The 17413-nt window shown below is 31.3% G+C and overlaps 1 protein-coding gene across 1 annotated transcript; it reads left to right on the forward strand.

The window, feature by feature from the left end:
- The first annotated feature begins 5804 nt into the window (after window positions 1–5804).
- Window positions 5805–15951, forward strand: LOC134684701 (uncharacterized). Its single transcript, XM_063544006.1, has 9 exons — window positions 5805–5927; window positions 7773–7949; window positions 8898–9016; window positions 9336–9495; window positions 10155–10271; window positions 11022–11204; window positions 11645–11896; window positions 13110–13188; window positions 15414–15951. The coding sequence occupies exons 1-9, from the start codon at window positions 5849–5851 to the stop codon at window positions 15736–15738; spliced, it is 1491 nt and encodes a 496-aa protein (XP_063400076.1). The 5' UTR covers window positions 5805–5848; the 3' UTR covers window positions 15739–15951.
- The last annotated feature ends 1462 nt before the right edge of the window (window positions 15952–17413 follow it).

Below are 17413 nucleotides of genomic sequence, written 5' to 3' on the forward strand. Positions count from 1 at the left end.
TTTCGAACAGCGGTAAACTACTGTTGCCTTTATTTATATAAAGTAGATTTGAATACGATAAAAAGTAAATATGTTGATGGGTTTTTTTTCTAAATGTGTGTCTTTAATTTGTAGGATGAAAAGACTACAATCGACTTCTTCCCAAAATCAAATCGTTGTTGATGGTAAAAATGTAGTGTATGCGCAAGTTGATCGGTCAAGGAATCAAGATAAAACCATCGATGAAGCAACAGGAAAATCTCCAGTAGAAGATACATATGATCACATGGATCATCGTTGTATGAGTCAGGTGACGCCCAAAGAGGAAAGCAATTATGATACGATGTCCAAAGTCGGGATTGTGGAGGAAAATGACTACAGCCATACAAATGAGACTGACAGGGAAAGACAGTGCTTTGTTGACGCTTCGTCGGAATACAGTCATGTTACCGTAGTTGCAAAACCGGAAAACAGAGAATAAGAAACTTACTTTAAGGGTTGAGATCATAAGTATTGTTTAAAAAGAGGTGAGTCCTACACAAACCTAACAACACAAGAATGCAAAAAACATACTTAGAAGCCGGACTTTGACCTATAATTGTTTATTTTTCCACATGTACATTGTGAGATGGATGGAGAGTTAAACTTGTCTCGTTGGCACTTATACTACATCTTCTTATTAGTTTTATCAGAGGTTTATATTACGGTCTTCTACAATTTAGAAGGGCATATAACATATTTCAAGTTTTACTTCAATTACATCATTTAGATTCAATTTGTTGCTCCATTTTTTGTGTTTAAAAGATACTAATTTTGTTTTCGTAAACTGAATAAGTTCTTTAGAAGCAATTTTTATTATACAGAGCTCATTTGGTGTGAAGGTTTTTTAACAAATGTTTATATTTTAAACTTTCTTCACATTTATCTTTTATACAAACAATGGAATACCAGTTTTATTATATTCAAACCAAAGACATATAACTAACTCATACTATACGTCCCTATTCGGAAAGTAACCGTAAAAACAGACATAAAACGCATGTCCGCGTTTCATGGAGGCGTTATCTTGAGTTTTATAGTATAATAGCTTTAGCTTCTTGGTTTTATATTGCATCTTGCGTGGAAGTCAACCTTAACTTTTATGAATAAAAATTACAGACTGCTTGTGATGAAAATGTATTAAGATCATTGTTTTTTTCAATATCATTAATTAATATTTAGTCATTATATGTTTAAAGGTATGACGAATGAAAAATATAATATGCTGTGTAAAAATTCATGGTTCCTTTTTATATATTCCGATATTTGGAAACCAATCATAATTGACTAACATAATGTTTGTAATAAAATGTCTGTAATGGTTATGCAATCACTGAAGTGTTAAGTTTTGTTTATTATATCAAGTGTCAGACATCAACACGTCAAAATCTACAATCTCAGGATATGTTTTATGCACTCAAATATTTTGATATATTTTTAATACATTTTTTTTTCATTTGCTTATTTCGTTTATTTTTTTAATGCTATTTCCTTACTCTTGGTCATGAGTGTACCGCATCAAATTTATTTTAAAAGAAAGATTTGGTTTTTGTCTATTATTATTTTTTTTGTATAAAGTAATGAATTTTAATATTGTAAAGTAACGTATTTTTCTAATTAATTTTTCTTGACACATATATTTCAATTATTTGTTTGATCGAACTGTTCGAATTAACCAATATTTACATGTTACTTAAAGTCATATGAAACCGCAAATTAAAACAAGATATGCATATGTTGGGTTTTTTATAACAAAAAAAGATAGTTTTCATTATTAAACTTATGTACATATACTTTTTTCTGAAGAAAATTCTTTCATTTGTCCACAATAACCGAACTTTACTTTTTTTTAATGCTTCCTTCCTTCCTTCCAGGAAGCAATTCGCCAACATGTTTGCCGTATTCAAAGTGACCCTTCTTATAAAAATCTTGTAAACGCAATACGCATGGATCTGTCAATGAAATAAACCACTATCTGAATGTACATGTTATACATGTGCTCAATATCCATGCTTCTTTGTTGATTGTTTACTATAATGTGACAATTGGTAAACTAAGGCTTCAAAACACGACAATTAATCAGCTGTCACTTTATAACAGACACGGAGAGAAACAAAAAGACGATTATACGATATTTCTAAGTAAAAAATTATCAACACGTGCACAGAAGACTAAGTTTATGATATAATACATGCATTGGTTCAAGAATTGGATAAGCAATTTAGTTTCACCAGTTACTCGTTTCATATGACTTTAATGAAACCATGATTTTTTTTTTATGATATGAATGAAATAAAGTCTGTGTTGAAACTTCAATGTGACGTTTGCGAGGCACCAGTTCTAGATCGTGTTATGTGCAATAAATTGAGAATAGAAATAAGGAATGTGTCAAAGAGACAACAATCCGACCATAGAGCAAACAACATATCTTGAATAGCAAACAAATGTAGTGATGGGTATAATTGTTTTTTTTAAACTGTGTTAAAGTTAAAGTTCTTAAAAGTTGAAGGCTGATTCTTGGTGGAAATTATGGCAACAATATGTATAAGGCAAACATTTATCAAAATGTGCATGTGAAATCACCGTAGATATATGTCTGTTCCTATTCATGTTTTTGCATATATTTAATATGTCATTTTTAGTTTTTACTCTGTGTGATTTAGAAACCATCATACTTATTTGAATTTCAAACAAATACAATTGTTTCTTCTTCTTTTCAAAGTATTTGTTTTGTACATAGTTTTGCATTATGCCTTCATATGTGTTACATTAAACATTTTTTTATTTTTTAACTTTTATCTATTTTTCTTGATGCTACTATTAACGGTTACTGTATGACAATATGAAAGAAATTTTAAGACTGGATCTATATATTGACCTCATGTTTAGATTTTTCTGATCATCGATGATTAATCGATGAAACTCATGTGTATCAGAGTGCCACGAAGGCAGTTCCTGTTCCATTTCGTATTCCGTAAATAAATAGTTAATTTATTAATTAATCCGGAAAATGAGGACGAAATTGCGTTCTCGCTATTGGGTTTATATTTTGTGGTTATTTATGACATGGATGTTTCATGGAAATTTATCAAAGTATGTCAAAATTTTAAAGAGATGACTTTAAGTTAGCAAAACAAAGAGAATACTCCTCCTCACAATTAAGTTAAGTGCAGCAACCTTATTTTTAGTAAAATTGATTATGAAGTAAATCTTGTAATGGTTGTTTCTCAATTTTGACCTAATGTAGGAATGTTCTGCCAGGAAAAAGGTCTTTCGTTAAAACCGTACGGTGACATAGTGAGACAAATTACATACCCAGCATGTACTCTGACTAACTACGAAAAATCAGAAATACTGTCATTTGTGAATAAAGAAAAAGACAAAGAAAACTTCTGTAACTGCAACATCTTTAAAATCATTCTGTATAATATAAAAGTTATAATTCAAAATCATAAGATGAGCCGTTGAAACCGGACAAAATAATGAAAATGTTTAACATACTGTTGATAATTGTAAAAAAAAAAATCTGAATTATGTTTATATGCAAGTTCTAGATATTTCTTCAAAAGTTTGCATGCTACGGAAGTTATAATTAAAAAAAAACAGTAGGAAACGAGCCAGCAGGTTCACCTCATGCATTATTTCACTAAGAACGATCAAGTTCCGCGGATATTATAATTTAAGAAATGTGTGTTATAACTACTTTGAGTTAGGTGACTTGTCGTTTCTCGTTGTTGAAGATCGGAATAAAAGATAAGAATAAAATAGATAATTTTATTTAATTAACATAAAAATCAAGATAAGCTCTATAACATAAACATTTTTTTGACACTGACTTCCAGTTGTTCCAATTTTTTTTTACGTTTTTAGCTGTCTCATAGGCAATCATAATACATCTCCTAATTACTAATTATTTACGATCGATTTTATGCCATGTCAAAATGTGTGATACGATAACTGAATCCGAAAAATTAAGGAGCTCAAGATGCACAATGATATGATATATTTCACATGTCTAGAAAGATTAAATAATTTATTTATATTGGATATATGTACAAATGTATATATAATTAATAATAAAGTGTTATGTGATTGGCTGATTCATAGATGCTTGCTGAATGATTGATTTAATATTTTGGAGTTTTAACGCCACTTAAAAGCACCGCATTTAGGCTATTTCGTGGCGGTCAGTTTTTAATTGGTGGAGGAAGCCGGAGTGCCCGTAGAAAATCAATAAATTTCCATAGGAAAACTGGCAATCCTAGTCAATAAAAAGTGAAGTCGAGTGCACCTGCACGAGCGGGGTTCGAACTCACAACCTCAGTGTTGAATGGCTAGTGATTACAGTAGTAACTACTTATACCACTCGGTCACCGAGGACCCCTTCTGAACTTTATGTAGATTAGACCGTTGGTTTTCCCGTTTGAATGGTTTTACACTAGTAATTTTTGGGGCCCTTTATAGCTTATTGTTCGGTGTGAGCCAAGGCTCCGTGTTGAAGGCCGTACTTTAACCTATAATGGTTTACTTTTTAAATTGTTTTTTGGATGGAGAGTTGTCTCATTGGCACTCACACCACATCTTCCTATATCTATATGCTTACAAAATAAGACCCAGTTTACACTGACAAAAAAAATCGATCATTGGTCCAGTGTAAACGGGTAAGATCGATCTTCAATAGGACTTAAAAAGTCTACCTCTAGAAGTGGTTTTAAAAAAGATCGATATTATTTGAATCGATATTTTTTTTGGTGTAAACGCTTGAATCGATCTCGATCGATCTTTGTTCAGGTGTTTGTTATATTTAGATGGGAAAATAAAGGTCAGACCGGTTCTTTTTATGTTGTAGTGTAAACGCACTAGATTAAATAAGATCGAACTGGTCTTTTTAAGATCGATTCAAATAAAGCTCGATTCAATTTCGTTGCCAGAGTAAACGGGGTCTTAGTTACTAATAAATCCTGCTGAAATGTATCAAAGGCCATGGTGGTGTCACTGATCAGAGTCAAAATGGTGATTTGTTAACTCTTATCTGAGAATTCATTGTAAGCAAATGACATGGACCCCAAATGGACGGTAGACAACCCCGTTAAAATTGGCTGTCTGGTTGGTTTTGACGAATGTAAATAGCCGTGACAAGTTGGAATGCGGACATCAATCCCATTTCGTCGTATTTCGTCTGCAAGCTACATAACCGTTCCACGAACGCTTAGTGACTGTGATTGTGGCATGTGGAAAGGCATAACTGTGTCACTATTCACCATGTCCCCTTTCATAATGGTAGTCGACATTCGCGATTGTCCTGGTCAATCTGCTTTTAGAATTTACCTAATGCACGATTTTTTTTAATTATCGTTATATAATTTACATGAAATAGTTGTCACTTAACGGTAAGCAAACATCCATCAAACATACAACTATAAGTTTTGATGAAATTCGTTTCCATTTCTATAGGTCGGTTAGGGCAAGGACTGTCTAAAGTAAACGGATGGTTTTTTTATTTACTTTTGTTTTAAATTTTTTTCTCATCGTCGTATTTAATACTGCATTCATTTTATCCATACACATTATTTTTTCCTTAATACATTTATAGGCAAAAATGATTTCAAACATATACTTTTTGAGATACGTAGAAACATTTTTTAAATTGTATACAAAATAATATTTAACATCTCAATTATACAGGAAACAAGATATAATTGCATGTATTTTTCTTATAAATAAAGTAAACCTATTAAAGGAAATTGATGAGATAAGCACTAACTTCCGATTTTGAACATAATTAATAATAAATGGGGTGACAGCACTTGTAACAACATATTTAGTAGTTATGGCGTATGTTATGCCATGGCATGGTTTAGCATTCTGCGTTGTGACTTTTATTTTTGGTTTAGTTAATACTCTAAAGGGTAAGTTTTTTTCTTATTTGCATTTTGATTAGATCGAATTCGTTTTTAAAGAAGCATTTTTACGATTTTTTTTGATTTTTTGATTTTTGTTTTTCATAGCAACCTTCTGTCAAACGCACAGACAATCGTAGTAGTAAATAGAACAGTGCTATTCTTTTTTTTCTCTGTCTCTTTTTGACCTGTATGAGTATACCTATACGCGTGCGATTTTACTACGGTCGTACGTACGTTATACCGTTGGACAATATATTTTATATTTTCAATAAAAAAGAAGATGTGGTATGATTTCAAATGAGACAACTCTTCACAAGATACCAAATGACACAGAAATTAACAACTATAGGTAACCGTACAACCTTCAACAATAGCCCGTATTGCGTAGTCAGCTTTAAAAGGCCACGGAATGACAATGTAAAACAATCCAAACGAGAAAACTAACGGCCTTATTTATGTACAAAGAATGATCGAAAAACAAATATGTAACACAGAAATAAACGACAACCACTGAGTTACAGGCTCCTGGCTTGGGACAGGCACATGCATACAAATGTGTCGGGTTTAAACATGTTAGCTATCTGATATTAAGCTGTTGAAAGGATTTTTAGATAAATCGTATTACTGAGGAAAAACATCATTTCAGGTTAAAGTTATTAGGATAGACGTCCATTGGTGTTAATGTTCATTGGCAAATATTCAAATCATGTTCAGGAAGATGGGGATACAGAACTTGAATATTAGACCGTAATTGTTTTGTTTGAATTGTTTTACATTGTTTGCCATTTCTTGGTATCTTATAACTGACTACGTGCATTGTGTGGGTTTGCTCATTGTTGAAGGCTATGGGGTTTTTTTTTCAGACAAACTTTTTGTTTCGCCTTCGGCGAAAAACAATCTATTTTTTTGGCGACAAGTCGAAAACATTTTGTTTTTGTTTTAAATTAACAACTATAGGTAACCGTACAACCTTCAACAATAGCCAATATTGCATAGTCAGCTTTAAAAGGCCCCGGAATGACAATGTAAAACAATCCAAACGAAGAAACTAACAGACTAATTTATGTACAAAAAATGAACGAAAAACAAATATGTAACACAGAAATTAACGACAACTGGACAGGCACATACATTCAAATTTTAGCATTACATATAGTGGCAGCTGAGGGTGAAACAATCATTTTTTTCTCAGGGTCAGAAACAAATTATTTTTTTCTCCAAAAACTGGAAACAGAGACATATATACACATGTGTATATATGTCTCTGCTGGAAACAAACTTTTTTTTCCAAAAAAAAATCCATAGCCATTCAGTCGTTTGGTACATGTATGTTGGTTAACATTTGTGTTAATGCCGTTACTGTACCTCCTTGTAGTATATAGTAATATACTATTTGAACAAATTTATGTTGCGTCTGCACGAAATTATGTGTTAAATGTATATCAAACTATACTCATTTATACTCAAGTGTAGAAATATAAAAAAAGAAGATATTGTATGATTGCCAATGAGAGAACTCTCCACAAGAGTCCAAAATGACACAGATATTTAAAACAACTATAGGTCACAGTACGGCCTTCAACATTATTTAAGCATCGAATGCAGTGTTCTCTATGTCAGTAAAAGAGAGACGCGAAAGATATCAAAATGATATTCGAACAATAAACTGACAACGCTATGGCGAAAAACGAATAAAAAAGAACAAAACACAACGTAGAAAACTACGGATAGAGAAAACGAACCCTACTAAAAACTGGAGGTGATGTCAGATGCTCAGTTAAGTAAATATGTGCTTTTTGTTCAATATCTTATTTCAGTTATTCTACTATAAGAGTTTATATTTATTCTCAGATGAACCTTTACGTGTGTATATAACCAGTCGAAATTACACGTGGTTTGAAGCCAGGAAACTCTGCACCCTATTTAAAGTTGAGTCTACGCATGTGCAAATAAACGAGTTGACCGTTACCTCTCGTCTAATGTGGACACATGGGACTGCTACATTTCTACCTTGGGTAGAATATCTAGGTAATATGAAATTTCAGAAATAATTCTTCATGTCAGGATTTATGCTCATTTAATCATGGGTTGACGTTACCTTATTCACCATTTCACAAAAAGCATTATATATACACTGAACAATGGTGTATAGACCATAAACACATTTCTAAGCATATTTAGGTCTAAATATGTCTCAGAACAATGTGTTTATGATTGTGTTTAGAATCGTGCTTGGAAATATGTGTTTAATTTCTAAACACTTTCATTTTTAAACACATTAAAAGTGGTTAAATTCAAATCATGTTTAAATAGTATGTGCTTACTGACAAATTAAACATAATCCTAAACACGTTTAGATCTAACATGTAACACAAGTGTTTAATTTCTAAACACGACTTTTATAGTGATGTGGTATGATTGCCAATGCTATCACCTTCAACAACAGACCAAATGACATCAAAATTAACAGCTATAGGTCATAGTACGGTTTTCAACAACCCATACCGCATGTTAATATGTTCATGAAAACAAAACATGTATAAAAAAATTCACGCAGCCTTCAACAATGAGGAAAACCAAGAGTTAGCTACGTCAAACATGGGCACTCCATGTTCTATTGGAAACAAATAGAAAGAGAACGTCATATTTAAAAGAAAGTTTTGTTCACAAGGTCATGGTTATATTCAGTTCATATTTGTTCTACGTAGCAATTGACAAACGAAACTTTAAACATAATGTTAATGTAGAACTAAATTGGTTATTAAAATGAAATTTGATTTATTAGAATGCGTTTAATGTGGGTTTTTTTTCTAAATCTATCATATAGATATAAGAAGATGTGGTATGGGTGCTTTAATGAGTCAAAATTTGAAGAAACAAATGTAAACTGTTATAGCCAAAAGTACAAATTATGAAGAAATTGTTAATGTAAAACTTGTAATAACTTTTTACAAAGTAAATATCATTTTATAAAAGGTTGTTTTGAACTGCAGAAAGAACGGGTAAAGGAAGCAAAAAGTGTAAAAGTGAAAGAAGGAACACAGTTATCCGATTGCTTGTTGTATTGCCAAGGATTTAAATTCATCGGCTTAAAGGTAATATATATAACTATGAAGACTGACTGTCAGTGTTGAAAGAGTCATTCTCTTATGTGATACGTACTTATGAAATCAAATCAAAATTTAAGTTTGAGTGGATTTGAAGACATGCAATTTTCATGAAAAAAATGCATTAAGTAAGAGGCATTTTTAATAGTAAGCATCCAAAATTTTATTATATTTACAATTTAAGATGCAAGTTTCATCCTTTTTTATCCTCTACAAGGAAATATATACACACGCATTTGTGTGTGTGTGTAAAACATGTAGTTTAAAACTCTGTTACTTTTCAGATATCTATTTCGTCTTTTTTCAGCAACACAAGTGTATATGCCTAAGTAATATCGAGTGGAACTCTCACTTCATTAGAAGTCCTTGTAATATATACCCGGTTAAATGCCGCGGTGATCCAGATACGTTTTGTGGAAAACAAGGTGTTCCGAAAGACTCCTGTTTCTTTTCTGTTTATAAAAAAGGTAATTTAAAAACAACGTTTATTGAAATAGTGTTATATATATTACAAGGACCATGTAATTTTTGTTTTAAATCATCACAAAGTAGATATTGTTGAAGTGCTAATATTTTGATTATTTTTTAACATTCCCGCTTAAATGTATCAAAGAAGTAACAAATTCTATTATTATTTATGTAGACTCCAATACCACCTTAACTGTTTATAACGTTACTCTATGCTATCGAAGCATTAGTAAGGTAGCCGATATTCAAATATATGATATCAAAATGTAAAGTATTTTGAGTTTGTTATTAAAAAAAAAATACGAGTCTTCATTAGTACAGTGTTATGGAAAAGAGAGGATGTTTTATATCACCGTCTGAGGAGTTATGCTGACATTAAATATCCTTGATAATAAAAGATCTAAATCCGGTTACCTCGAGGCTTTGCACAAATGACTTTCTTAATTGTGGTAATTTATGCAGTCGTAAATTTTAAAACAGTTATATTATTGTGTAAGGATCTATTTATTTTAGACAATGCTAGTTAACATAATGTCAGCATATGCAAAGCCAAAAATGGCAAGTGTTTTGGGATGATTGTTTTTTATTCTTTCTAAACTCGAGTATATCATGCATGTAGTGTGCTGGTTTTCAATATATTTATTTCTTAATTGAGTAGCAACCATCAGTGAAGCAAATGGTTTTGGAAACTGTCTGGCTATTTCTATTATACCCGGTTCATCATATTTCCTAGCACTGAAATGTTCAACACAACTTCATCGACTTTGCCTTTCTAGTAAGTACAATGTATACAATCTTTATCAAATTCATTAGACTTTATTATAGTACCTTTTACATTTACGTATCGGTCAGTTTTGTGCTTTTAAGGCTTTTGAAAGTCTTCACAATTAAAGTTTGACCAAGTTTTTTACTACTGGACGGAGGAACGATCATAAATATGGGAAGATTAATCCTTAACATGCACATATCTGGTAAATTCCTATCGTTTAAAAAATATGAATCCTGTCAGAAAATCTCGTTGACAAATTAAACACTTTAAAAGAACATAATGAGAAATTCATTTATACAAACATCATCGGATTTGGCTAATTTCTGCTCTTTGATCGGGTTGTTGTCTCTTTGACACATTCAATTTTATCATCGGCATATTTACGTAGAAGAAATTATATTCCTGTTATCCTTTCATTGAACAGGGTAATCTTTGTAGGTAATACACGTTGATGAAATTTGCTGGGATTTTTTTTGAAATCGTGTAACAATTGACTATATGAACCGGGTGTTTGTTATATCAGTTTTCACGTTTTAATTGTCTTATATTTTCCATATCGACTATACGGTATTTTAATTGTTAAAGGCCGTAAAGTTGCTTAAAAAAATCAACTCTTTTTGATAGTTATTCTTTTGACAATATAAAAAAAGAAGATGTATTATGATTGCCAATAAAACAACTCTCCACAAGAAAAACATGCCACATATCATTAGTTTTATATTTGGTTTATTAATTTATTTATTTTTTACTTCACAGAAAGCGTTTATTCCAATACCTTCTATCCACAGTCATATTCACGCTTGTCATGGATAAGTTCATTCCAAACGTGCCCGGACTCATACATGTTAGCCCGTTACAGTATGATGCCCGATAGCACTCATTTTACAGACGACGGGACATATTGGTTGTCTAACACGAGAAGGTGGATTCAAGAACAACGTAAGCGTCCATGTTATGGGATTAAAAATATACAAATGAATTGTTAATAAAATTTTCTTTTTAAAAACTTCAAAGATTTACATAACATCTAACATGCATGTAAACATATGCAGCAACTACTGTATTTGCTAACCTTGATTCACATTATGTGTTTAAAATAGTTGTTTGTTACCATGGCGCAATTTCTTGAAACGTGATTTTAGGGGAAACTACTTCAGGAAAAAATAATCATAGGAAAATTAATAATAACGAGTTTAAGCTACAGTTTACACCATGAATGGCAAGGAACAAGTTTTTTAAAAATGACTTGAATATTCTGTCATAGGAGAATTGGCGGTAAAGATATTTCATTTCTATGGTGGTTCGTTTTTTCGTGTTTTTTCTTCTTTGTAGTTGTACCTAAGTTTGAATTAAATGTTTAATTTACATCTATATTTTAGTTACAAACCCAGAATATTGTGTCGCTGTAAGAGTTCAGGACAATGGCTATCTGGAAAGATTTCCCATCAGATGTCATCAAAAACTCCCAGGTCTGTGCGTAACTCCATCATATAGTCCACAGGATGATTCCACTGGAAGAGAAATACTAACCTCCCAAGCTCCAACTGGGGAGCCAAAGACAGAACAGAATGGAAATAAAATGATATCAAAAGATCAATATGGAGTGACTGCTGGTCAGAGTTCAACTAAAAGTAAGTTCTAATATTATTCTTAGAAAGCTATTACTAGTATTTGATTTTTAAGGGTGAGGGGGGTTTATATAAGTTCATCTTGACTTTCTTTATATAAATTGTCATCCAGCCTTTTTTCTATTTCATCTATTTATCTTCGACTATTCGGATCATTGCATATTTGGGTTAATTTTAAGCATAAATGTAATCTAATGAAAACACAATTACTATACAGTAGTTATATAATTTATGTGTCAGCTTACGCTTAAGAAAAGCATGAACAGTTATAGCAGGAAAATTTTGCCTTAAGGGCATACGATACAGTGGAATTAATGACATGGTTATCCTAAAATAATATTGTTGGCGACGTAAAACTGCTTTATTTCGGTAAAAGATGCATTTTCAAGTGATTTAAATCATAAGCTTGCAATAGAGTAAATTGAATCCACTTCTCAGAATTACATTTGACTTGATACTGTATGAAGAAATCACCATGGGATTAAAAATGTATCGTAAGCCCTTAAAAAGGCTTTTGCTACATGTATTATTGGAGGTCTTTTTATTATAATACAGTTTTTAACATTTTTGGTTCTTATCCATCTATGGCCTCTAAATATTCGGTTGTTAGCGACGCAGATGAAGGTAAATAAGAAATATAAATTATAAAGTGTTGTTATCTTGTATTAGAAAATGTATAATAGAGAGATACATGTTATATAACAGCCATTACATAACAATGATATACAAGGAAATGCCCAACATAAAAACAGTATTATTTTAATCATAATGTGTCATAGATCCAATTTATTCGTTCAATGTTTTGTTTTTGTTAATATGTTTCTTTAATTGGGTTTAACCTTTTATAGTTTGCTGTTCGGTGTGAGAGAAGCCTGGTGTTTAAGGTCGTACTTTGACCTATAATATTTAACTTTTACACATTGTGTCTTGGGTTGAGATTTGGCACTTATATCACCTGTAATTATTTATATTTCTATACAAAATAAGTTAAATTTGATTATTATGCAACAATATTTTGCAGATTTCTGTCATATTGGATTACTTTTTACACAATGTTTCTTAAACGTTTGATAGATAAACTCATCAAAGAAACCTGGATTAAAATTGTATTAGTGACAGGCGCGCGTTTGGAGAGCTGGCATTCATACCACATCTTCTTATGTCTAATCAAATAGAAAATCAGTTTAGTTTTGATCATTTTAAAACTATCTTGCAGATTTGATTCGTATTGGATTGATAGCTGTATCAAGTCTGACATTTCTAGTGGTTCTTGCAATAATTATTGTTTGCATAAGGTTGGTATAATATGATCAGTTTTATAAAATAGTATATATATGGTTTCGGTAACGTTTCTAGTGTATATTAAAAGTTAAAACATATTAGGTATTTTCATTCCAGCTAATTAGTAAGGGCAAAGAAAGGGCTTATACAGTCACGTATATATGGATTTGAAAACTAGTAAACTGTACGATAAAAAGGTATATCAAAAATGCCGAACTCCTATGTAAATTCAAAAAGGCACAGTTCACAATAACCGACAAAACAAAGTTCTGACGTGGTACAAGACATGTTGAAGAAAATTGTAGTTTAAACCTGACAAACTGCAAACGAACTACACAGGTAGTCGCTGGAATATGAAACTTGCACATGTTGCAATAAATATCTATTTTAAAATCTATTATTACTTAGGTGTTTGACAAAACGGATTATAATTTCAGATAGTAAGACTGAATATACTAAAGGAAAGAGTAAAATGTATTGTGAAAATACACTTGAAGACGGGGTACGATTGCCAATGGAACATTTCTAAATGACATAAAATGTAGCCACAGTGAGCAAAACCCATTGCGCAAATTGAGCTATAAAATGAGTTATATATAATTAAGAAACCGTTTCACTGACAGGAACTACCTATATTTTCGGTTTTATATACAATACATAAAATAAATAATCAAGAGGATAATAAAACACTAAATTTGTCACAGAGAAACAGACAAGACCTGGCCCTGAAGGCATAAAACTTTGCTCAGTGCTCTTAGCACAAAAATCATGCTCGAAACATGAAATTCAATTTGATTTTTACTTTCAAGTATGAGTACAAAAACTGACTCGAAAGTTTCATGACCACAAGGCCTGAACTAAACTGAAAACGAACAGACATTCATCAGACTATAAACACTACCCAGAAATCTAAAGAATGAGCAACATGAACCCTTCTGAAAAAGCTGGATGAGCGAACCAGTCTTTGACCTTTCACGAGGTTGTATATCCGCACATATAGATATTTTGTGTGTGAAGATGTCACTTGGTGTTTGTCACTTAATATTTTCCATTGTTGATGAAACGGAAATTTTGATAAAACTGCTTTTCAATAGAACGAATAGGAAAAAGCATATAATCAATATCCACACATTGACTAGAAAAGGTTCTCTCGATCTTGTTTCTTCTTTAACGTACATGACGGGACTAAAGCGTGTTTTTTTTTGTTTATTGTGATCATTCTTTATTTTTATATAATTTATTCTTCATATCGTCCATTTATAGCATTTTCTCAAGGAGCACAGAAAGTAAAAAAAAAAGTAAAATCGCAAGACTACCAAACTCTGAGGAAAATTCAAAACAAAAGTCCCGAATAAAATGTCAAAATCAAAAGCTCAATCTCATCACTAGAATGGATAAGAACTGTCATATACCTGATTTGGTACAGGCATTTTCTTATATGTAGAAAATGGTGGACTGAACCTGGTTTTATAGCTAGCATAATCTCTCACTTGTATGACATTATATTCCATTATATTGACAACGATGTAGGTACAAAACAAACAGACATAATAGGTAAATATATTAAAATAGGGATACAGCAGTCAACATTGTGTTATAATCTTAATCACTATAAAAACAAACGAAATATTTAACAAAGAAACAGATAAAGCACAAATGAAAAATAAAAATACAAGAATTTACCAAAAAGAAACAAATGTATAACATAACACGTTATATAGATGATAAACAACGTCAGTGCTAAGAATCTAAACTTCAAGACCATCGGGTATTATTTTGAAGTTGATTTAGAATATAAAACAAGGATTAGGTATCTTGTGATGATTTTTTTTTAAAGGTTGAGACGTTCTTTGACATTCCCTTGTTTCATCAACTTTCTGTTCAAACAATGAGTCTGAGTAGCAGCTACAAGCACTTAATACCAAATAAGTTTGGAAATGTATATCATATGCAGGTGAAGTTGATATATTGCGACTAAGGTGGGGGGAAATTGATTATTTAATTATGAAAAGAATTATATAAAGTGGTACTTTTCTCAATTAAAAGATTTTGGTTTTACTGTTTTGTTTTTTGTCTCGGTTTTTTTTTATCCTTACATCTTTTATCCCAAATGAATCATGCTTATTTTAAGCTTCACAAGCTTTTGGTTGGATTAAACCGTATCTGCTCACATGTGACATGTGTACTGAATCAATAAATCTAAATGTATATGATATTTCATACGTTTTGTCAATTGTAGAATGAAGAGACTACCTGCAAATTCTCAAAATAATTCAGCGCCTGGAAAGGGTGTGGTTTATGCAAAGGTTAAAAAGTCAACTAATCGAAAAGGAAGCACCAATCAAACACCAGTGCCCTCTACACCAGAGGACACATACGATCATATAGACCATCGGCGTAATCGAGAAAACCCAGACGGAAGTACGTATGACACAATGCAGAATGTAATAATCGAGGAAGAAAATGAATACGAATTTTCAAACGAATCAGAAACAGGAGAGAACTTGTTTATTTGCGATTCCATGGGTTACAGTCAAGTCATTGAGGTTGTTGACACATCATAAAGTAAAGACTTATAAACGGAGTTTAATTATCGAATGTGATAATAATTAGTTTTGGAGGATATCCATATCTTGTGATAGAAAAAAACATATTTACTGTTTATTATATTATAGTTATTTCAAGAGTTATAAGCAATGTGTTCTTTCTTTGGATGTCAATAGGAAAAACAAGTATCTTTAACGATTTGATTCAATTTATGAACCATATCAATAAAGAAATTCCATTGAATAAATTGTATTTTCTTTTTATTCGAGTAAATATGAGTGTAATCAGAATATTGTTCATTATGTACATATTTCAGTTGTGTTGATTTACAGTTCTAATGTCACACGCAGATGTCAAGTCTATATATATAGGATGAATATATCATATGTTATAAGCAAACACTTATATGAACCCAAGCAGACGAATTCATATGTAATTCTAAAAAATAGTTTGAATATTTACATGCTCTGCAAACGATTTTAAGAGTATGTTCCCGTCTTACAGAAATTTTTATGAATTCGTCATGTCCAGACGTATATCATAGAACAATTAATATATGCTGAACAATGATCACAACTGTTTGATACATAATTCCTCCGTTTATAATTAACTAACAAAATGATAAATTAGCTGCAAAAATAAAATTTAAATTGGTATATTTATGGGACAAGTTAGCCACATATAATAACAGGCTTTCAGGTACACTGTATAGGTGAAGGAACTTGAAGGTTATAATTAACATGGTTAAGTTATATGAAACATATATTAATGACTGTCACTTTTGTAAAATACATAATATTCCACAACGCGTAAAGATTAATTCTTATGAAAATCTATTTAAATTTTAGCTCCAAGAACAATTAATAAAAAAATGGGTTTTTTAATAATAAGTAAAAGATGGGTTTTTTTATAGGAGTAGACTCATCGGGGTAAACAGTTATCAAAAGTACCAGGATTAAAATATTGAACGCTTCAACAGAATTTTGCACGAAACCATACCTTTTTCGAAATTAAAGCAGGTTTGTGAATTGAAGTGTGTAACATACATCCCATCCCATCGAAACAGCGAGATTGAGAAACATTACGATAAATGAGATATTTCGTCCGATTTGTTATCTATTCTTCGAGATTCGTACAACGATGTGCTATGAGCAAACCTTTAAAATCATGTTATATTGAATGAATATGCAAACGTGAAAAGGGTGGTTGATATGCCAAAATGTAATGTACATGTATATAACGCCTTTATTCATGAAAATGTAGTTTAATTCACCACCAATTTCATGTACAAAAAATGTATGACATGTTTGTGTTGTTATCTATTTTTTGTAACATATAATCCCGTTACACAGTCTTGTCTGGTTTGGATTGCTAATAGATTATATAAAACTGTCTGTTTCATATTGGTTTCTTTTTTCTCTAAATCTTAAGAAATCCCTTTTATCTTCTGTAAGGATAAAATATGTACAACTTTGAAAATAAAAGTATCATATATCTTTTTTTTCATTTTCAGATTAAAAAAATAAAATGCTAGTTGATGAATGTGAAATAGATTTCTTATTTCACTAAATTTTAACAGTAAAACATATCATTCTTCAATATATTGCCTTAAATTCGGACGTCGTCTTGGCTAGTTAATATAAAAGCGTCTAGACTAAATAACAACCGAAATACTGAAACACAGTCAATTTG

Source organism: Mytilus trossulus, chromosome 9 (genome assembly GCF_036588685.1).
Source record: "Mytilus trossulus isolate FHL-02 chromosome 9, PNRI_Mtr1.1.1.hap1, whole genome shotgun sequence".
Taxonomy (NCBI): domain Eukaryota; kingdom Metazoa; phylum Mollusca; class Bivalvia; order Mytilida; family Mytilidae; genus Mytilus; species Mytilus trossulus.

Coding starts and splice junctions, on each gene's coding strand:
- LOC134684701 (XM_063544006.1), top strand. CDS start 5,849: ATGGCGTATGTTATGCCATGGCATGGTTTAGCATTCTGCGTTGTGACT. Junction 7,950..8,897: donor ACCTTGGGTAGAATATCTAG/GTAATATGAAAT, acceptor ATTTTATAAAAG/GTTGTTTTGAACTGCAGAAA. Junction 11,205..11,644: donor AAGGTGGATTCAAGAACAAC/GTAAGCGTCCAT, acceptor TCTATATTTTAG/TTACAAACCCAGAATATTGT.